This window comes from Diuraphis noxia, unplaced genomic scaffold (assembly GCF_037042655.1).
Source record: "Diuraphis noxia isolate RWA-SAM2 unplaced genomic scaffold, SU_Dnox_SAM2 contig0002, whole genome shotgun sequence".
NCBI classification, from domain to species: Eukaryota; Metazoa; Arthropoda; class Insecta; order Hemiptera; family Aphididae; genus Diuraphis; species Diuraphis noxia.
Genome location: NW_028301712.1, coordinates 86,949,777 through 86,975,065, shown reverse-complemented (window position 1 = coordinate 86,975,065; position 25,289 = coordinate 86,949,777). Strand labels below are relative to the sequence as shown.

At 24.2% G+C, this 25,289-nt stretch overlaps 1 protein-coding gene across 1 annotated transcript in view; it reads left to right on the top strand.

Moving 5' to 3' along the window:
* wake (ankyrin repeat and fibronectin type III domain containing protein wide awake) overlaps window positions 1-25,289 on the top strand; it is a 180,537-nt gene that overhangs the window by 5,343 nt on the left and 149,905 nt on the right. The window contains exons 2-3 of the mRNA XM_089221303.1: window positions 1,056-1,189; window positions 12,813-12,937. Of these exons, the coding sequence (XP_089077429.1) occupies window positions 1,056-1,189; window positions 12,813-12,937 (259 nt within the window). The remainder of the gene's footprint in view (window positions 1-1,055; window positions 1,190-12,812; window positions 12,938-25,289) is intronic.

Here is a 25,289-nt window from a genome sequence, read left to right as displayed (position 1 = left end):
TTTATCTAACAATTTTTTAATTAAATTTAAATTTTTTTCAGTATTAAAAAATGAACATAAAAAATGTATTATACATGTAGTGCTAGGGTCAATTAAGGAACAAAAAAAAAAAAAATAAATAAATAAAAAATATTGATTTGAACAAAAGTTATTCCAAAAGTCAGTTCTATCTGTTACACCTTGTATATAAATTAATATATAAATATATATACAGCGTGTTCCGCGAGGATTTAACCATTGCGATATCTCCTGAGGTAATAAATATATCATAAATCTGTTTTTTTTATCAGACTCGCATAGACAAGGGCTACATGTATTTTATTTTATTTTTTGCTAATATAGTTAAACAATTATTTTTTTATTTTTAATAAAAAAAAAATAAGAATACTTATTTTATAGAGTTTATTTTGCTGAAAATGTTGACCTTTCAATATTTTATTTTCATTAATCTCATGATTTTTAATAAATTTTTTAATTAATAAATAAAACGGTGAAATACTGGTTTTTATCCGGACGGCAAATTCTCCTCTACGGATAATGAGTAAATCTTTACGGGACACTGTACAAAAAAATAAAAATATTTTTTAAAAAATAATTGTAAATGTAGATTTTAAAAGAAGCGTAGTTATAGAATACAAATTATAGCATGTTATGTTTATTTTTTCATATAATTTTTTTTTTTCATTACAATTTTCTTATATTTTATTGAAATATATACAATTGAATGTCAAACAAATTAAGTAAACTAATATATTATATGCATTGTAAATAATAATAATTTTTTTTTTTTTAAATTTAAAAAAAGACATTCCTAGCCTAGGCTATCTAAATCTACGGATATTAAATAATAATAATACATTAAATAATGTAACCAATGTGCGTACTTAGTATTAAATAAGGTAAAAGGATTTAAAGTTTTAATGTAGGTACAATCGAGAGTTTCAGGTACCCATGATAAAATCACATAGAAATGGAGGATTTTTAGTTGATTTTAAATAATAATCATTCTTTTTTATTTAAATTTTGTTATTTATCGAAATTAATTGATTTTCTAGATGGATCAAGATGATAACCAAAAATCAGATAACAAACGGCGTCAGTCTTTAAGTATTGACAAGGCTGCGTTTCTATTACTCCGAATTAAGCGGGTGTTCAAAAAAAGAAGTCAAAGTCAACAAATTGAAAAAAGGTTTTTCTTAAATAATATATCATAATATTTAAGTATAATAGAATATCATAATAAATTCAAATGCTCAATTGTGTTTAGGTTAAGTTTTAAAACTTATAAGTAAAACGTTTTGTGAAAAGTCTAATATGGCACCATTAAAATAAATATTTAATTAATATTAATTTAACTTATGTGATTTAAAATGTAAAATTAGTTCGATACAAATAATAAAAAAAAAATATATATATGCATAAATATAAATCGATAAATTGTATAAATAAATTGAAAAAATTCTGAAATATTCAGAGTATTATTGTGACGTTTTTTATAATATTATAATCACACAAGTTTTTCAAAATAGTTTGTAAATATTTTAAATCGATGATAATTTTATAAAAGGTCAATATTAGAGCAAATGTCGATATGTCAAAATTAGATATATTGAAACAGTATAACAAACTATATTTCTTACTTGTTTCAGAATAAGTCAACAGATTAAATTATTATTTAGTTGGTCATAAGTAGGATAAGTGACAAAAACTTAAAAATTAAAATCTTCAACTTAAATGTTAAATCTTTGTTTAGTAAAGTTTTACTTGTGTATTATTTATATATAATGATTTTACAACCCTTGTAACTTGAGAGTGTTGCACATTATACACATTTTTGGAAAGTGGTTAAAATATTCAAAATTATTAGAATAAATTTAGAAATAATTGTTTCATGGATAAAGTAATTACATAAATATATATTTTTATCTGTGTAGTTGTTCTAAAACTTATTTTGAAGTATAGTTGTATTGGTTTATGCAACGGTGAGTGCACTATATAAGAAACTTTTCAGGTTTATAAGTGGAAACGGTGATTAATTATTTTTTATAATATATTATAAGTGTTGAATAATATAAATTTTTAACTTTTATAAAAAATATCTAAAAAATGAATATTTACTAATTTTTTTTACATTACACAATAGTTGAGCACACGATATCATTTATTCATAATATGCATACATTAAGTTATAGCATATTGCTATTTGAAATTTAATAACATTTAATTGTTGTGTATTTCTTTAAAAATAAAAAGTTTACACAATTGAAAATACGATAAATAGGTTTTTAAGATAATAATAATATATTATATCTTTTATTATCATGTTTACCACGTTTTTTCGTTATGTAATAAACTGCGCAATGTTATACACTCCCATTATTTAACCGATTATAAATATTTGAATGACACAATTTTCTAAAATCCTAATTTTTCTCTTAACATTTTAAAATCTCATGTAACGTCTTGGGCTTATAATCCTGTTAGCGTTATATACTAAACTAGTTTATCCTAATAGACATTTTAGTGAGATTTTTAATTCTTCTTGCTTCACAATGTGTAATTTAATTTTAACATGCAATCATAATCATCTACTTAATAAAAGTATACATATAGGACATAGGTAGGTACATAATACGTTCTTATAAATAAAGTGTCGAATAATAAATGAAACGATTCAATAATATTTACCATGTTATTAAAACACTGCTCCCTAAATTCGTTTTTATTTTGCAAGGGTTAGAAATATTAATGTAATGAAAATGAAAACCTTTTTTGATCTCAAAAGGAAAATTATTGTAATAAAACATATTCAAATAGTTGAATCAACACATATATTTTATAATACCAATAAAGAATTTGATCAAAGCAATATTTTTGGCCAGCTATGCTTGAAAGATATTATCTTGGAAGTGAACTATTTTTAATCATACTATTGTAGGGAGTTATGACTGCTTTATGACCCTAATTTTGGTAGGTATTGAACAATTTATTAATCGTAATTGTGTAGCTGCATATTGGTATTTTTTGTAGGTAGGTACTCCAAAATATTTTAAGTGATTTAGCCCGTTAAAAAATCAAAAAAATAGTGTGATTATGAAGAAAAATGAACTTAAACTTTATTTATTTTATAATGATACATACATGCTTATAAGAAATATTATATATCTAATATGAAAACAAATGGTTTCATATAGTTAAATACTAAGATATTATTGGTTTTTTTTTATTGGCATTATCGGTTAGCTAGATAGGTATAAGTTAACAAATATGATGATTAAACGATACAATTATTTTTTCATTTTTTTTATATTAATCATTTTTATTAATATTTGTGAACTTTTTATTTATAATATGCACATTTCAACCGATTAAACTTTTATGGACATTAAATACATATTATTGTAAATATCAAAGTAAACGGATGATAAGTAATAAGTACTTATTATTATTATTTTTCTTGAGTGATTTATTTATATATATATATATAATAATAAATAAATAAATAATTTTTATTATTTTTCTTGAGTGATAAAACAAAGATAGTCTTTAATATATCTATATAAAAACAATTAACTTTTATATTAAAATTATAATAAAATGTAATATTTATGATTATACAATATTCAGTAATTTATATGACACGTTGGCTTTTAAACGCTAATGTTATTTACTTGAATTACTAATCATGATAAGAGATAATATATTTTAAACATAAATCTTATAAAATAATAATTTTTAATATTGTATAGAAATGTGTATATTATATGTGTTTGAATTCTAAAGTTTAATTTATTTTTATTTTTTATTAATTGTTTGAGGCATCAACTGCGTGGTTATTAGCCGGCATTACATATTTAATTTACATTAATTTCTTACATACTTGCGTAATTTCTACTATTTAATTTATTTATACTGTTTATAAAAGTATTTGTACAAAACTTAAATAAAATATTAGCGTAGGGAATAAAGCTATATTTTGTCAAGGTCAGTTTTTTTAGCACTAAACTTACTTAAATGGATAATTTGTGCTTCAACAATTGTACCTATTATTTCCTAGCCAAAAAAAAAAAATATATATATATGTATGATAAATAATAATAATAATAATAATAATAATAAAAATACACGATTCTGAAATCGAATGAAATATACTTGTGTTTATAAAACTTTTTCTTTCATTGTGTTATTAAGTGTTGAATTATTCGTCAGCATTTACTACAACACATTTTAAATACATAAATTCAATAGTTACAAATGAGAGGATTAATTATTTATATTCTTGTAACTAAGAATTTATAAGCTTTGAAGTAAGTCAAATTTATTTAAATTGTTAATTTACTTCATATATTTGAGTGATAAAATAACATTAATTTTTTGACTTATAATATAAAAAACAATAAAAATAATTGCTGTGTGGTCTAAAATTAGGGTAATATTATAAATCATAATAAATGATTATTGTAATGCTATTATTAATTTATAATTTAAAAAATATATAGTAAGGAATAAACTTAATTTTGACTTTGGATAGTATACATCACTCCAAATAATTACTTAACGTTGATAATTTAATTTAATAACATGTATAAAGTATTGTAATTTATTATTAACTATTAATAATTTTATATAGTTCTATAAAAGTATTACGTAAAGATGTTTTGGTGATGTGTTTAAGTAATTCTATTCTATAATTATAAGATAGATGATTTGTTGTACTTAAAAATTTGCATAGTAATTGTTTTGTAAAAAAACAATAAATATTAAGCTAATTTAATTTAATCTTTCGTCGTTGAGTTAAAATATTTTTAAAGCAGTTAGGTAAATAAAAATAAAAATCAATACATATACCTATATGATTTATATCTATATCATAAGTAAGATAATTATTGTTCATAAAGTAATATGACGTGATAAATAAATTGAAAACTACTAATACACATTTATTTTTAATTTTTTTTTTAAACATTATATATTTAGTTATTCTCACAAATGTAAACATTAAATTTCATATATGTATGAACGAAATGAAAGTTATGGAATATGACTGTATTTACCTAATAAAGGAATTATGAAAAGTTCAGCATAAAAAATGGACCTTAAAACTTAAATAGAACGTCATTTGAATCCTTCGGGAAACATATTTTTAAATTGCATTTAAAATATGTATTAAATATTCATTATCATAAAATGTGTTTAAACTCGACGTAGACAATCCTCCACTATGTGAGTCATGCAGCGTACTTTTAACCGTCAACCACATAATCACTGAATGTCAAACCAGTTTCGAAATCAATTTCACATCTCCGATCAAATCTGTCGAGCACTTGGACCAAACCCACAGGACGTAAAAAACTTAATTTTATTCTTAAAAAAAAAAAACAGAATTGTAGAATTTAATTTAATATAGACAATTTAAATACTTAAAATACTAAAAATGTAACCTAAAAAAATTTCTTATACTAATGGCCTAGTTGTCGATGTATTTTGATCAATAAAAAAAAAAAAAATCGCCGTAGAAACGTCTTAATATATTATATTTTTACATACATAAATAATATTTTTATTTATTTTATTGTTCATCGGAATAGTAATGGCAGTATCAACTATCAAATAACAGAATAGTACGGACATTATTTAATTTTTGAATAAAAAAGTTCAGGTTTTTTCTAAAAATGAATGATGCACTTTTAATTTTTAAATAAGAGTGTGACGTAAAAGATTACGTGGTACAATTTAATTATACCAGTGGCTGAGAGATAAATAGATAGAGATAGATAGATAGATAGATAGATAGATAGATAGATAGATAGATAGATAGATAGATAGATAGATAGATAGATAGATAGATAGATAGATAGATAGATAGATAGATAGATAGATAGATAGATAGATAGATAGATAGATAGATAGATAGATAGATAGATAGATATATAGATAGAGAGAGAGATAGACAGAGAGAGAGAGAGAGAGAGAGAGAGAGAGAGAGAGAGAGAGAGAGAGAGAGAGAGAGAGAGAGAGAGAGAGAGCCACAATCATGCTTGCGCGCGTTCCTGTTTCATACTTTATATTGGTATCGACATAGGTAACTTGGGATTTATTTCCAGAACATGGTCGTTGTCAGGCCCTTAAAGAAATCAACGGCTTCCGTTCTACGTTCTATTTTACACTATATGTAAAAATGTGTATATTGCCATGTATGCTATGTTCACTTGTTCTATAAATAAAATTACACAAATAGTCATGTTAGCTGACATGTAAAAAACAAATATAGTCGTATTAATTTCTATATAATAGATAATAGAAGTAAATAAAAAATATGATAAAGGTATGTTGAAAATACAAAAATAATAATTATTTGAATTCAACATTGTTTTGTAGTTCGTATATTTATATAGTATTAATAGTTAAAAACTAAAACTAAATAAAAAATAAAAAAGTCTTATTAATATTATATAATATGATACAAGTAATTAATTACTAGAATAAGAAAAATCAGTGTCTAATTTAAGCAGTAAAAATGAACGAGTATAATTATCTGGCTGTTAAAGTAGGCATTACTTAGTGGCATTACTTGCCTTATATATTCCAATTATATAAATGCTGAGCTAAATTCGTGTAGTCACTAGTAATATAGTCAATAAACTTGACCATTATTTTTTGAAATGCATTTTAATTTTGTTACAATTTTTTTTTATAAATACTGTAAACAAGTATTATACGATATGTTTATAGTTGGAAGTTTAAATTGGATGTTTTAATATTTTTTCACAGAATCAAAACTGAATTATTTATTTTATTTTTTTTATTGAGCATATTTACATCGACAATAAAGGCCATTAGTTACACTTATTTATACAGTAATTATATAATATAATATATATTGATACAATGGAAAGTTATTAATTTGGATAAAACATTTTTTTTTTTATATAAGATTGAACAATTTTGTTTTTCTTAAAAAATTAATTATATCTAGGTTTTTATCATGAATAGGTCCGAGTGTGGAGTCGAGGTTGAATGATATTTTATGTTCGGTGCGTTCTTGGTTGTAGATTAGACAGTCGGCTATTATATGTTTTACTGTTAATGCAGTACCACAGGTTTGACAAATAGGGGGATCCTCTTTTGCCATAAGGAAACCATGGGTGATTCTGGTGTGTCCTATGCGAAGTCGGTTAAGGACCATCTCCTTAAATTATTTTATTCACGATTATAAAGTTGAAATAATAATCACTGAACTGTATTCCCAAGAATCTAAAAAAATATTAAGGAATATTACAAAAATAATAAAATACATTTATTGTTTAACCAAGTATTTTTTTGTGAGTCATTTATCTTATATTTTCTCTGTATAATTGGGGTTCCCAATTATATTTATTGTTTTGATTGTATTTGACAATATGTCAATATACGATTTAAATCAAAAAGTTTTTTGTTAAGAAAATAATAACATATTCCCATGTTATAAATTCAGTATTTGTACAGATTTTGAATTATCATTATTTATTATTTAATCCATTATTATTTCTTATGTTACACATAATTAAAACTCTATGTTGTCATTCAAAAAAGTAAAAAACTTAAAAAATTATAAGGATAAAAAAAATGTAAAAATAATATAATTTTTTAATAAAAACGTTAGTTTTTTAACAACTTGAAACTATGTAAAATAATATTTTCAAAAACATTAATAATTTTTGAAATAATGAGAATTCAATGATAAAAGAATCACTCGGTATGTATATCTATGATAATATAAGGTATTATGAATTATGATAACTACATGCAATGTTTTTAGAAAAATTGATTAACCATGCCTTATTCAAAATGCGCCCTAATTGAAAAATAGTATATTTGTTTCAAAATAGAATATATGACAATATTTAAATATAGTATATCCTAGACTGACAAATCATCTCCGTTCAGAATCGTTTTTCGTATACAATGATACTTATCATTGCATTCAAATCTAACCTAACCTAGTCATAGGTCCACCCCACCACCTAATGTACAACAGAGCGACATCCACTTACCAGCTTTTTTTATTTTTAGAATATTTAAGCTACATTAAATTTAGCCTTATCATGAGTTATGTGCATTTATAGTTAAATAGGTATTTGTTATGATGCTCTAGACCAGTGGTTCCCAACCTTATTTATTCTACGCCCCCTTTGTAGATTTTCAAAAATTTCGCGCCCCCCCCCCCAAATATAAATTGAAAAAATTATAATTTTTTTGTTTATTTTACATTTTACATTTTTATTGACGGGTTTTTATTTTTTGCTAGGCTTACAAAACCCGATCTTGACCCTAGCATTGCAGGTGCACCAGTCTTTATTAATTTTTCATTTTTTCTCTTCATTTTAAATATAATAAAATTTGATAAATAAAAATTTTACTTTGTGATGACTGCTTGCGCCTCCCCAGCGATGTGTATACGCCCTCCAAGGGGGGTCGCGCCCCCCAGGTTGGGAAACGCTGTTCTAGACGGCCACAGACTCACAGAAATCAACATTTTGGATGGTTCTCACTAATCAAACGAAATTATTATAATATGTTTTCATACGAACTGTTCACATTAAATTATTCATCAGATACCGAATAATAGAGACAAACGCTGTAATATTTCGTGAACTGCCATATTGCTAATTAAATTTACGATCAGACATACACTAGTTGTTATTTTTTGGCAAGAATAGCTGAAGGCTGAGTGAGTTGTAACGACGTGATTTTTTTATTAATATTTTTTTTATTTTTTGTTACAAGCTTTATTTTATATTAAAAAAAATAAATCTATGAAATTGGTAGCGTTATATATATTTATATGTTTTAGAAATGGTTGCTTGCAATATTGTTTTTCTTCTGTGATCCGTCTATTACAAATACGTTTTTTACTCACGCTAGTATAAATTGGTGCGGTTTCTGACGTACTAAATCCAATTTAAACTGTTATAAAATGAATAGCCGAAGATTAATAATATTTTTTTATTTGTTTCATTAAAACTTAGAATTTCCTTGGAAATTCTTGGCGTTCTATGAAAGGTATTTTGTCTAAGAAAAGTTTATTAAAAAAAAAAAATACCAATTATTCTAAAAACATGTATGTCTTTAGTACCTATATAACAATTTATTTAGAAATATAATTTATGTTTACTTGTGTTTGAACTTTTTTTCAAATTAGAAAACTAATTGTGTCATAGGTATAAAGTAAATTGATAAATTAGTTGTTCCCATAATATTATAATATTTACATTTATATTATGTTAAAAAATTAAATTATTATTTTTATACATAATATTTTTGAATATTTTAGACCTTAACTGCTAATTCCAAATAGGTATATAAAGCACATTAGTATTTAACATAGTACAGTAAGTTGGTTTGATAGTTTTAAAATTGAAAAATAAATTATACCAGCGATGTTTATAAGGAGAGAACGCTTTCTATTTATATTACTTACTGTTGTTCGTCAGAAGTTTCGTCTCTTTACTCTGTGATGGCATCAATAACAGCGATACGTGACAAAACTCAAAAACACTTCTAAGTGCACACGATACAAATATCTACTTTGGCGTGAAATTCAATGAGATGTATTTGTTAGTCATTGAGAAATCACTCGGTCAGCTTAAAAATATGTTATACAGTGCAAGTATTAAAGATCGTTGTCTGCGTTAATTTTTGGAATTTGAACTTTTTATGTTCGCATATCGTATAATATAGAATTTTTTTTTTTATTATTTTCGTTTTTATTGTGTTGGCTTCTTTGAAAATGACATGTTAAAGTTTTTGTGATCAAAAAAACAATACGTGACAATAACGATTCAGTTAAGTCACAAGTCGAAACTTTTCCATTGTACTAAACTTTATGAATAATAAAAGCCATATAACCAATTTGGATAATATATCAAATATCAATAAAATATAAAATTTTCAACAATATGCGTTAGAATAAGACTATTATTTCATGTAGTAGTGTACAGTGTACTAGTGTAGTATAATAGATACAAGTCAATATTATCTATCGTCTGAAAAATATTTCCATAGGAATTTTGTATATTATATTTAGTGTTTGCTATTAAATTATTAAGCAACAAAATATTTCATAAATTAATATGAATCCACTTATTCAATCGCGACATTTATTTTTGACTAATAAACAGCTCAAGTATCTACATAAGACTTACGTATATGATATTAGGCAAACAATATGGCATTAAAATGCGGGACCTTCGTTTTAATCGGCTACCGATTGTACAAATTTAATTTGAATTTTCCGGGAGACATTCTTAATTTGATAAAAATTAAAAGTAGACAAATTTATGAAGAATTTTGTATTGAATTTTCAAATCTTAGATCTAAAAAGATAAATTTTTATGAATTTTTAACTTAAAACAATGAGTACAATTTCGTAATTTTTTACTTATTTTGTCATAATTTGAACTTAAAGTGCTTATAAACAATATCTATGTATTTTTAATATTTTAATATTTTCTAACTGCTATTATATAAGCGTATTGATAACTTTGTATTAGGAAAACGAAAGGAATCATAGTTTACATATATAACGTAGTGATCTGGGAATAATTTTCATGCACCAAGTGTAGGTACCTACCTAATTAAAAGGTTTTTATTGCAGCAGTATGATTTGGATTTATTTCATAAACGTATCTAAACATTCCATCAACATAATAAAGGAAAATAAAAAAAGGCGTGTAAGTCGTGGATGTAGCTCTGCTGTACAGTAGGTTACAAGTGGGTTACTGTAATGGATGGAATTAAATTTGAATCCAATGATATTATATCATTGTATACGAAAAACGATTCTGAGCCAAGACGATTTATCTGTCTAGGATATATTATAGATTATTAAAAATTTTCAAATCTTAGATTTAAAAAGAAAATTTTTCATGAATTTCTAGTTTGAAATAATTTGCGAATTTTTGTGGTTTTTTCATATACCTATTGTCAAAATTCAAACTTTGAATGCTTGTAAAAAAAATTATGACTATGAATTTATTTTATTTTTCAACTTCTATAGTTAAAATGTGTTAGAGGCTTTGTATTAAATTTTCAAGCTTTTCTACCGAACAAATAAATTTTTATCGATATTTATAGAAAAAAAAACTAAAAAAGTTGAAAAATTAAAATGTCAGTAAACAGCTCAAAATAAATCTAAATATTTTGAAAATTTTATCAAATATAGAAAATGCCTATATAAACATTCAATAAAAATGTCAAGTATCTGCGGTCATTTGTTTTAAACTTTTAGAGTTACACCAAAATAAGAAAATCGCCAAATGTAATATCCAGTGAAAATCCAATGTTGTAAAAATTTAAATTTCAAATGCTCATAAAAATTTAATTTGAATTTCCGGTGGACTTTTTATTTGTGATAAAGATTGACAAACTTGTAAGGAATCTTGTATTAAATTTTGAAATCTTAGATTTAAAAATAATTTTTTATGAATTTCTAGCAAAATTCAAACTTTGAATGCTTATAAACAAAAATTGTGACTATGAATTTATTTTTATTTTTCAACTGCTATTGTAACAATATGTTAAGAGCCTTGTATTAAATTTTCAAGCTTTTCTGCCTAACAAATACATTTTTGTCGATATTAATTTAAAAAACTAATAATGATCGAAAATTTCAAATGCCTACGAATAGTTCAACTTAAGTCGAAATTTTTTGAAAATTGCATGGTGGATAGAATATAATTATATAAACATTCGGTGAAAATTTCATGTATCTATGGTCATTCGTTTTAAAGTTACATCAAAAACCAAAATCGATTTTGTCGAAAAATGAGTGTGCGTAAAATTTCCCGTTTTCCCCTTAATTTTTAGTTTGTTTTTATCGATTATTTAGAAAAGTATTAAGAATACAACAAAATATTTTATTGTTAATCCACAATATAATAATGGACCGAGCACGATCGATGGTTGAATAATGATATTAAATCAAGAATATTTGTCTAAAAAAAAATTTTAAAAAAAATTGCTAAATTTTACAAATTGAATGGTATTGATTTTTCTACACATGTGTTGTTATACTAATGTATAAATGATACAATGTAAGCAGAATAGTTTTAGCATAAATAATATTGATTTAATTCAATATAATGATACAAAGTAATAAAATTATGCCAATTATTATAAAATATCCCATAATTATGTTTTATTATACTTTAATTGACAAAATTAAAAATAAATTAAATAAATTGTTTTATTATGCCTTTATTGCATACAGCCATATTATATAAACATCATTACAGTCGTATTGTTTACATAATAAAAATTTAAAAAAATCAAGTGTTTGCTTGAATTGTATAGGATATACTTTATAGTTATTAAATACATTGTCTAATAGAATTTTATAAATTTTCATGCAAATATCCTAACAATTTTAATAGCCAACTTTTATGATTTCGTAATAGACTTATTTATTTTTTGATATAGTTTCTAATCGCAAATTTATTTATATGTATTAAATATACCAATTATTCAATGAATAGTTATTTTTTTTATCTTAAAATATGTTTTAATAAAAAAAATCAATGGTTCAAATGATTGACGTTTTCTAGAAAAATTAATAGTCGAAAATAAAAACTTAAAAGTTATTATATCTATAATGAGAAATTACGAAAAAAAAAATGTAAAAATAATGTTTACAAAAATGTAGTGAATTAAGTATTTCCAAACGATAATAAAACCTTTATCTGTATTCAAAATCACAAAAAAGTTAGAAAAAAATGAATGTAGTATGTTTTAATGGATTACCTTGTATATATATAATGTGTTTTTTCCCTCAGAGATAAAGAGGGACCACGTGGACAACAACCACCTCCGCTATTGAGATCGAGTACCTTGCCTGCCATTATTGTACCCGGCCTCAACATTTTACATGCTCAAATTGGACCAAATTCCACACCAAACGGTATAGTTTTTATTTCTTATTTATATTGTTTTAATACACTGTAGTGTTTTCACAAGTTTGATGATAGATGTTAAATAGTTAATAGTTATAACTTATAAGTTAAAACACTAGCTAAAACATTGCAATATATATTTTATAAGAATATAGCCTAGAGAATAAAAAAAACCTTGTACAAAATTAACGATAAAATTTCAAATATTTTGAGAGTTACCTTTAGGTATTTAAATATATACATTAGATATATATCGTTTATTTGCAATCGATGCATTAAGAATTTAATTAAATTTTATAGCGTAAACTTCTGACACTCATTTACTCTTTTTCTCTTTTTCTCTTCTTAGCAGATGTTATCATTCTGAGTAAATTTTTTGGATATTTTATACGACCACGATGCTTTAGGTTTTTTTCCTCCACTTAACTAATACAATAAATTATGATGACACGGCGATATGGATAGGCAATTTTGCTACATCTGTGTTATTACATTATTATTATTATTTTTTATTAAACAACTATCCGCGGCGTCTATGGCAATTGGATGTAACAATACATTATCTATTAGTATATTTACATTACATTATTATTGTGCCTCAAAACTATGGTTTGTTAATACTTTAAACTACGATATTATTATAATAATATAATAGTGATTGTGTAATAAGTGTGAGATAAAATTAGTAGAATAGTTGTCCATGTGAGATACCATCGATATCATGATCACGGTGATTTAGAGATTACACACTCTTTTCACTTATTTGCTAATGTATGCAGTTCGAACGACTGACCACTGCAGGACACTCTATAATATACTATTGAGCAATGATTTCTCATTACATAATACATTAAATATACAACCAAAACCTTTGTACACTCGAGTGTATAATCCAAATAAATTTAGCCGACGCCACTTTTCAAAGCTGACGTGGTAATAGTTATAACTATAAAGACAAATATTAACTAAACAATTATCAATATACATACGTAGAAACTTGAAATAAAAAGTAATTAGTTTGAAAAAGTGTTCAAATTAGGTTTAATATTTTTAAATTAAATTTTAAAGCATCGATACCTACTTCCAACTATGGTCAAAAACTTGAATACATTTCTTATGTGAAAAAAGTCTTTTATTTTTTACATACTATTCGTGTTCTTTACAGACAAATTCAGTTTGAACAATAAACATTTCAATTCAATGTAAGTCTCCAAATAATTATCGGAAAATAGATAATCATTCGTACGGATATTTACTATGTAGCTATATATTTAGTAACGTTTAGAAATAAAAATAATGTAGGTTAGATTAATAATCTAACATATAGCGTGCGCAATTGCATACATAAAAACGAACTACCGATAAGAACCACGCGCAATTGTATCATATCCGTAATTAGGTGTTAAAATTTGAATTAAAAATTACTATAAGTAGTGTAATTAAGTTTTTATTAGATTTTTGACAATAGAATGAAATAATTACAATAAAAAACTGGCTTTATAATTTCAATATTAGCAAATCTTATAAGCATTTTATTTCAATATTATAAGCAAACTTACCTATAAATATTGAATATTATATAGAATTTTACCTACAAAATAATTTATAAATTTTGTTAACCTTGTAATTTTAAATTTTAAAATAATGTAGTACTTCCACTGGGAGGCTTCTACGCTCTATTATATTTATTTCGTTATTTTTTTTCTACTACTTTCTAATACTTTCTCAATTGTTTTTATTGTTCTTTTTGTAACAGATTGAATAAAACATTTAATAAACAAAAAAAATTTTTTTTTAATAATATTGCTTATGTATTTTAATATTTTTAAACTATAACAATGTGTGAGGAACCTTGTATTTGATTTTCAAGCAGTTTGACCTCCCAACGAATAACATTTTATTGAAATTTATGCAAAAAATATAAAAATAAAAATATGAAAAATGTCTATAAATAGCTCAAAGCGAGTCAAAATATTTCGAGAATAATCAGAAAACGATGAAATAAACGCTTCAATTTCAAGTGCCTTTGGTTATTTGTTTTTGAATTACAACAAAATAAAAAGTCGCTCCAAGAGGAATCGAGAAAATATCCAATTTGAACTTCAAACGCTTATAAAAATTTAATTTGACTCTTGAAAACTATTGGGAATTTTAACCTCCCGAATGCACCAACCAAATTCATTTTCCCATAGGAAAAGATACTGATGTTGAAAACTAAAGCATTATTTCGATTACTTATCTTGTACTCAGTCACAAAAGAAAACCCATAATCACCATTGTAAAATCAATACATTTATCACCTCGAATCTAAAATGTTCATAGATATTACAGTAACTTAAAATATTTTATCGAAATGTAATTTTTTTTGAAAAATTTCATGAAATATAAAAAATGACGTTAAAACAAATAATTTCGATCCGAACAGGAGGCATGAAATGAGTTTTCAGCTAATAGAGAGCATTGCATCGGTTTGAAGTAAAAAATTCAAATTTTAATAACTAACTTGCTATCAATTTTGGCGTTAAGTGATTAAAAGCATCCCATATTATATAGTATTATATAGTGATATTGCCAATATTTCATAAAAGTCCTAAACTATTCTAACTTTTCAGGGTATATATTTAAATATTTTACATAACATAAATAACTGTTGACCGTGAATATAACGTTGGCATTCAAATGTTGATAACGTTTTTTAACGGTCATTTTACGTGAATGAATTACACTTCTTATAGAAAAAATATGCTTTTGTGTAATAAGTATATTGGGAAGTGTACGAAGGATATTCTTTAGGCGATCTGCCTCATTAATGATAGTCACATTACTATTTACTACACACTTTCATCAAACGTGAGCTCTGTCTGTATAGACCAAAAGGGTTATGTCAGAACTTTTCTGTCTTCACTGGATGATTGGTTAGAGATGTTATTTTACATTATAAAATAATATATAAATAATGAAAAACGCTTATACTTGTCGTGTTGATAGTTCTTGTTGCTTAACGATAAATGAGATTAGAAATGTATAAAAATATAGATGTTTGTAGTTAAAATTCAAACCTATTTCGAAATAATAATTTTTCTTTCTGTTATAATTTATAATTTTTTTTTTGTACCTAATAATAATTGTGTAATATTTAGAATAATTTTTCAAACACGTAGTTTCATACCTACCTAATATTTACATAGATTTTTAAAGGTATAATAATTAAAATTAATAAATATAAATTATATTATTCTAATAAAATTAAAATTATTTTTTTATAAATTATAATTAATGAATTTTTGGATGTTAATCATTATTTATGTTTCTGGTTTGCATTTTTTATCATTTCTGATGTAAAAATTATTTTGTTTTCACTATTAACTTAACTGAAATTCGTTTTTAAACCCTTTTAGATTCAAAGCGATGCAAAGAATGTTGTCAGTTTTAAAATGTATTATCTTTCCTCATAAGCAGTTTTCAAGTCAAGACAGTGCTAAACAGTTACCTTATATAACAAGTAAAAATCTACTTTGAGATGTTGTTCTTAAATTTAAATAGTTAAGCATCGGAAATAGAAATAAATTATTTGAGAGAACCTAAAAACTTCAAATAATTAAGTTTTTGTTTGATGAACGATTGCATTAAGATATGGGTTGTATCACTAACAAAATTATTTTTTATAGTAATTATAGTAACTTCCTCACTATAACGTAACGTTTATTGTAATAAAAGACTGCAATCACAAATCAAAATGTAAAGTTTACCCGAGTCCACGACCAATGTTTCGGATCAATATTGGTCGTTCCGACTTTTAACTAATGGTTTATTCGATTTTGGTAATTTTATTAAACAGTTATTTATAACTTTGAACACCTGTGAATGTGTCGGCTTAACATTGATCTCTCATTTTATTAGTACCATGTTGTTCACACATTTATAAATTTGAGATTCTTAGGCATCAAATAAAAATAATAGCTTCAAAATCGATAGAAATACACTATGTACCAAAGATATTATTCTATTAAAAATTTACTGGTCAGTATTAAGTATCAACCATACATATGAATTTAAGATTTTTTTCATTTTATAAAATTAATCAACCAAAATATTACTTATTTTTAAATAGCCAAGAAATGTATGAGACTTTAAGTTCTATCCTCACCTAATTATTAACCCATAGCTTATAAATGTATTTAGTTTTTGGATTTTTGTTTCAATTAGAAAAATATTTTTAAAAAATTACTAAATAATATGTTTATAAATACAAAATAAATATTTTAGTAGAGTAAACTAAAATAATATTTGTTCTTGAACAGTGTAGCGTGTTTTTTTAGTTTTTACTGTTTAAAGTTATAATATTATATATTTTTATTAGGTATTTAAACTAATGCGTGGCTTGTGTTAAATAGATTATTTAGGTTATTGATAAAATAAATTACATTGTATTGATTTAATTGATGGTGAAATAATATAATAGAAGTTAAATTTAAATTTAATATTGACGTAGTTGTAGTTTAGTAGTTACCTCAAATTGTATTATAGATATCAATGAAGCTGTTGTTTCTCTCTCCCTCTCTCACACATACACATTCAAGTGCTTCTGATGTATACATACCGATATTCTTAAAATAAAAAAATAGAGCAATTGAAGTTTTTTTTTTAATTTCCAATTCAAAAGCTTTAAAAGAAACTCTTACATATACAATGACTGTTGGATTTGTTTTTATCTTGGCCTAGATTTTGTAGACCCCTGGATGTTTTTTTTTATTCTTTGATACTCCTTATGAATTATATTACTGTGTAAATATGATTGCATATTTTTAAAACTTATAAATGATTTTCCATACTGTTAATTTAATAAAAAATTATACCTCCTATAACCTAGTTAGTATTTTTTATATATAGATCTTAGTTGACTGCTAATTACTATATATATTTTATTTTATTTGTTTAATTTTACTAATTATATCTATACTTTTCTCATGTCGAATATGTCATAAGCAAATAAATAATATAATAATCAAATAAAATAAATAAAAAAACATTACATAACGTCGTAATCAAAATAATAATTAGAAAGATAAGCTTATACCTTGTAACTGTTAGTCTATTTTGAAAACAATTTAATTTTCATGTTTTTAAAATGTTTAATTCTTATTATTTATAGTATACAATGTATTCTAAACACATGTCTAAATGAGAAGCAAATAATCATAACTTAATATGATAGTGAAATGTAATCCATTGATTAATTATTATTTCACGATTAATTGTATACTATTCTGTGAACATAATATGTGGTTACGATAAATTAATCATAGACTCTCATACTATAGTGATAATAATTTATTTGAAAATGTCCCATTCGCATTACATTATAGGTTAGGTTATTATAGGCATTATACATCTCTGTAATCTATATAATTAATATTTATACGTTAGAAATTTAAATAGGCTTGGTGCGTGCTATGTGAAATGTGAAATATGCAATGTCTTTATTGAATATTATATTATAATATCAATCTATTTACCTACTAAGTATACATTATGTTTCTATGTTACGTTATACAGTTTAATGTGATTTGGAGGTATTTGACACAATTTCAAGTACAAGTAAATATGATTTGCAACTATTAGACTTTTTAAACACATAATTTGTAATTTGTAATTTTTTTTTGTATTTAAAATAGTTATTACTAACCTGCGATATTATCAACGAATGAATAGATATAATGCTATTTAATAAATATATAATTTAAACTGATTGTAATTAGTTTTGATAGTAAAAACAAATACTCTATGATTCTATACGATATTATGTTGTTTCAACAAAGGCTTTAAATTCCTACCCTTAATCAACTATCAAAATTATATTACTCTAAATTTCATTAAAAATTAAGCTCACATAGTAATCCATTTATCAAACAACTATCCTTCATTTCACCTTCCGGTAATCTACGGAGAAGATTTAAAATACAGTGATCTAGAGACCTACCCCCTCCCCCCACCCATACAAATTAGTTAAATTATTTTTAAAACAATAGGCAATACCTAAAAAGTACCTGGTTGGGTGGCACTGCTGGTGCCTACCCATAGACGTTACCTCCTGTTATTAATTCTTGTATCTAATTTATTTATTTTACTAATTATATTGTATAGATTTTAAATAAAATGTTTAATATACAATATAACTTTACATCTAAAATCTAAACACATTATCAAAAAATTACATTTAGTAACACATAACCATTAATTATTTAGTACCTTAAAATAATCAATAATTCAATAGTATTTTTTGAAACTAATAGTAGATGATAAATTAATTAGATAGATGTGGAAAAGAAGTTGAATTGAGATGCGGGGTTCCAGTTTATTATGATACAACATTAATCATCAATACTATACTACCTCATAAAGTTCTTCAATTAATATCATATCTCATGGAACAAACCATAAAAATTAAAAGTAGTAAAACATTAGATTGACTTAATGTTTTGGTACTTATACATTTAAAACCTATCTTAGAAATGTACAGTAATTAAAATACATATGGGCACGTTAGCAATAATTGTTGTTTATAGAAAGTTATGCTACAATAAGAGGGTAAAGAAGCTTCAAAAGAGCCAATCATACAAATTTTTGCTATTATTTTTCAACCCTAATCTAACCAATAATTTAATGTAAACCATTGTCTGAAATCTGAAAGATAAGATTTGTGTAGTTGATAAAAGAATAGAGGTCAATAAAACATTAAGAGATCACCATGATGAGAAAATGTTGTGAAATTTTCAAATTTTCTTCTATTGATCTAACTTAAAATTTGGACATATGGTATCCAGTTATTGGGCTCTGCAAAGCCCTCTAACACCAACACTCTTCAAGCTTTTCAATCTATCTGCCTACGATTAATAACGTCTTCTCCTTGGTATTTCACAAACAAAAATCTTCACAAAGACCTAAAAATTCCTACACTTAATCAATTAGCAAAAGCACATTACTCTAAATTTCACTTCAACTTAAACTCTCACAGTAATCCATTAATAAAGCAACTTTCTTCCACCTCACTTCCTGGCAATGTACGCAGAAGACTAAAAAGGCAGTGGCCTAGAGACCTGCTAAAATAATAATAATAATAAAAAAAAAAAAATCCACGACATCTAAAATGTTTTCGGTCGGGTGGTGCTGCTGAGTGCCTGCCCCTAAATGCTAATTTCTGTTTTTTCATATTATATTAATTATCAAATTTGCCCATTGTACATAATGTTGTATAGATTGTAAATTACTTAAATATATAAAAAAAAAACTTAAAATTTAAGTTTTAAATTAATTAATATTGAATATGGATTTGAAGAAATCCAACAAAATATTGTATCATACATTCACAGTATATAATGTACACAATTATTCCACGAAAAATACAGTGACATCACCAATAATGATTTTATTAAAAAAAAAAATTATGAAACAAAACTAATTTCTACTTTTTATGTTTGAACGTGGAAAGATTTAATGATTAAAAGGTATGTTTCTGACAATGGATGAATATTTGTTTCAAGGTAAGAAGCGTCTATGTGTGAATAAAAAAAAAAATCTTATTCGAAACTTATGTAGATACCGAATAGGTAATATTGTTTGTTTTTGTTTAATATTTATTTATTTTATAATAGTTACGGACAACTTAAAAATTAATAGTGATATTTTTTAACACATATTTAAATTATTTACTCTCAGAAACCATTAATAATTATAATCTTGTGTACAAAATGTTTAATGTTAATTAAACTATATTTTTATCGAGAAATCGTCCAATGAAAAATTAATATCAGTCAGTTGAAATTCAAATAAATAAATTTGTAAATTTCATTAAAATAACAGGCAAAAAAAAAAAATCAATTTTCAAAATTGAATTGGCTGTATTGGTAGTACTCTCAGATATTTATATTTTCTAAAGTAATTAAACATCTCAGGAATTTAGAATGCATTCTATATGGTTGTTTCTATCGATGATGCCACGAATTTATCTTAATGAGTTGATATAAAATAAAATCAGTTTAACTTAAACGCATATGTACCTAATAATAATTCTAATGCCTAATGGTTTGAAACGAGAAATAATTTTATTGTGAAATTGATAAACTCGACCTATTATGTTTAAAGAAATTACGTATATTTCGGTATTTTCTCAAATAAATATAACTAGGCTAAATAAAAAATTTAATAAAATTTAATAATTAAACTTACGTTCATCTGTCCAATATAAAAAAACTGATTCTCGTGTTTAAATTGCACGATGAATATAAAATGAATTTTATAAGAAAAGGTGCATACGTCGAGTAAACTTCATTAAAATATCTTTAATAAATAAATGTCCATTGAATGTACTATGAAAATGTATACTGATAAAAAAAAACGCATTTCAGGATCACGGAATGAACATTCCAGTATCCAGTTTTACTTAGGTGAGAAACTCTCCTTTTTTATGTTTTAAAGTTTTAAACTTGGAAGTAGTGTCACTGGACACTCCCTTCCCTCAAGATTTTCATGTCCTGTAATATATTTCATCATATTTTCATATTTACTTATTATATAAATTGTATATAGATTGTAAATTTTTCTTAAATAAAAAAAAAAATTTTAAACTTAAAATATGTAGGTGGATAAATAGGATAATATAAAATTATCATATTTAGACTGCTTAGTGTAAAGTCAATATATTTTTATGTTAATTCATTTAAAATAAATTAAGAAATACATATTGATTTTAGGGCGTGTATGTATAGGTATTATAATATATTACGTTATATTATACTACGCGATTTGTTTGATAAAATACTACACTGATTCAATAAATTAAAAAAAAAAGATCTAATTACTCCAAATTAAATGCTGTTTCGGAATACAAAATTAAAAATGTATTTATAGTCAAAAGTGTTAAGAACTTAAATAATGATAACGTTAAAAAATAGTTAAAATATCATTTTTTTATTCAAAATGTTGTTTTTAATAATGAACGTCTTGTATTAAATAGATCTCCACGTAAACTAATTTAATTTAAAGCAACATACATGTTAGGTAATATAATACATTACCTACCATATATATTATACATTCACAATTACTTACTATAATAGTTATTCTTAGCTTAACCACTAAACGTTGTTAGACTATTAGAAATATAATTTATCGAATTGATATAATTTTTAGTTTTCGGTATATGATGGTTAGAATTATAACTATCGGTAGTAGACCTTTTTTAAGGAGTTCAATATTAGCAGTATTACATTTGAACTTTCCCGGGATTGCCAAGTGTGTGCAAAGTAAACGTTCATAAGTTTATACCTATATCTACACGTCTGTGTTGTATTTTTGTCCCTCGTGCAACTATAGCAGTTCTCACATGCACCTGCGCATAACAATATATAATATTTGACGTTGGATTATACTGTTATTTGGTTTGTTAGAGCTTCAAATAAAATCAGACCGTTTTGAGAGTTAGAAAGTAATACTATGTATTGAGACAAGATAATAATATTTAGAAATATTGAAATACCTACTCAATTTAATATTTAAAATTTCGATGTGCTTAAATATTGGACGATGAAAAAATATGATTTTAATAGATATGTTATGCATCGAGTTAAATTTTTATAAAACTACTATTATAGAGACAACGTGATTAAAATATAAACTAACTTTATTTTAATCTTTAATTATGATTTTTGTATCAAGAAATGTTATTATGTAATTAAAGTAAAATGTAAGTGTAGTTGAAACCTTGTCATGCTATTTTACTCGTCAGCGATTGTTTATCTGGAAAAAATAAATTGTTTTCCCGTTTAAAATTAAAAAAAGTCAAATCCTTATTAAAAGGCCAAGTATATAAAAAAACAATGAAATGTCTTCTATTTATCTTGAAAAAGAGACTAGTGAATTAAAGTCTGTTTTCAAAATTACAAAATTAAAATTAGATACCGAAACAGTGTTATATAAATTTAATTATTTTCGGTACTTTTGATACAATAAAGTCACGTCAGAGAGAAAATATTTTAATGTGCTCAGTTGTTAACATGTATTACGCTCAGGTGCATGCTAGAACTATTATATAAATTCAACATAGACCTATACAATCACAATCGTTTTCTTTGCACAGACTTTGATAAACCGGGAAAGTTCAATAATTGCATTAATGTTAATATTGAAGCCATTAATCATGGTCCACTGTCGATAGCTGTTTTAATAATCATATACCGAAAATTAAAAATTACTTTAATTTGATAAATTATATTCTAATTATCTTACAAAGTTAAACAGTTTCTATAATACGAGAATAATACTTTATAGTAATTAATTGTAAATGCAATATATTACACGCGTATCTTTATTTCGACTGAAACTTGAATACTATAAGGTTTTTCTATTGATTAAATATGCACTGATAAATCAATTTAAAGAATCGTGAGTAAATTAATGCAGTGGACCACTGCAACTATTTTGTATATAATTCACCGACTATACAGTTTTAACATTACAATTAAATATATATGGGAAAATAATCAAAACTCAGCATTCTATGAGAGTTTTAAAATTATATATTCAAAACAATAGGTATAATATTAGTATGTTACCAGTTATAATTTGTAGTTGACATTCAAATGCATCTGTCGCATTTATTTTAAAATTATTATTTAAATTTTCAATGATGGTGTTTAAATGATTTCATCAAGTTAAACATTATTCGACGTGGGTTGAATATAATTTATTGCTCTACAACGTTGTAATGTTTTTATAAGCTGAAGACGTTTTTTTTTTTGCTTCAAATTAAGTCAACGAAAACTCATAAACCAGTGCAACTAAATTATTTAATGGATGAATGAAATGTATTAGATCACACCAATATGTAATAGAAATAAAGTCAAAAAATCTATTTATTACATTAATTTATCTATCAATGTTGTCAATTTTTCGCATTGGTCAATCGTAGTCTATTCTCATTAACTGGGTAATGATTAGTGTTATATGGTAGATAGTAGTAATAAATAGCACAGATGAAGAACAATAATACAAATTTAATTGTAGAACGGCTAAATCATGAAACTACACCATTAATCATTAAATTTATTCAATGTTGTACTATACAGAGTGATTCATCAAGCATGTTCGTAAAATGACGAATTAATTTAAATTCTGATTTTCAGAACTTTTTAATATTCTATATTTTCGAATTCCTAAGATTTTTTGTAGTATCTACTTAAAGAGTGTTTTGTGGTAATATAAAATTTTCTGTTCTTCAAATGAAAATCTCCTTTTATTAAAGAAAGTTGTTCATTGAATATTTTGATGTATTTAATTCAAAATTCAAACGAGCAGTTTTTCAGTTATTAAAATGCTTGGATTAAGGATGAAAGTAAAATTGTTTTACAATAATATAAAATATAATATGTAATATACGACCAAGTATCTATTATAGGTATCTACTTAGACCTATTTCTAAACTATAAACATTGATCAATTAATATAAATTGCTATATAGCCTCCATATCTTCCTTAACCATTATTGTTGGATTATTATTCTTAGTACACAAAGTCAAGAGACTAATTCGTTCGAAAAAATAACTAAATAGTTTGGATAATCTTGTTTGTTAAAATATATGTTTTACTTAGTATAATTTTAAAATGATAATTTCAAACTTTTAGACATTTCGTCATTGTATTTTAAATTCCATAAGCGAAAGGTTAATAATATAGCAATGTAGTAAATTACAATATTTATTTTTGAATTTAAATTTAAATGTTATGAAATATTGTTTTATTATTTTGTATTTACGATAACTAGGTACTATATGGGTTTAAATAAGGTACTAACAGAATTGTAAGTTATGAAATAATAATGGCTTTAAGCTATGTTGCTTATTGGGCACGACCCATGTATGAAGATAAAGAAGTAGATAAAAAAAAATTCAATTTGTATTTATTATTTATTTTATTTGCTGCATGTGTTAAATTTAAACTTTTAATTGTCTAAATGTTTTTAATAACCTAAACAAGTACTTTTGATAATATTTTATACCTATACAATATGGTTTTATTGACAGTAACTTAATGGATAGCTTGTTAAGAAAAATATCATGTTTATACTAAAAAAATACTTCTATTCAGTTATTCTAATATTTAAATATATTTATTAAAATTTATTGCAACTTGTGTTTAACTTAAATTTGACAGGCTTCATTAATACCTAATTATTGATGTATTGATGTTAATTATTATTGTATTTCTATTAAACTAACGTTAAATTTAAATATAAAATATTTCCATTGTTCGGTATAACATTGAACTACGTAGTAAAAAATAATATATACAAAAAATTATTATTAT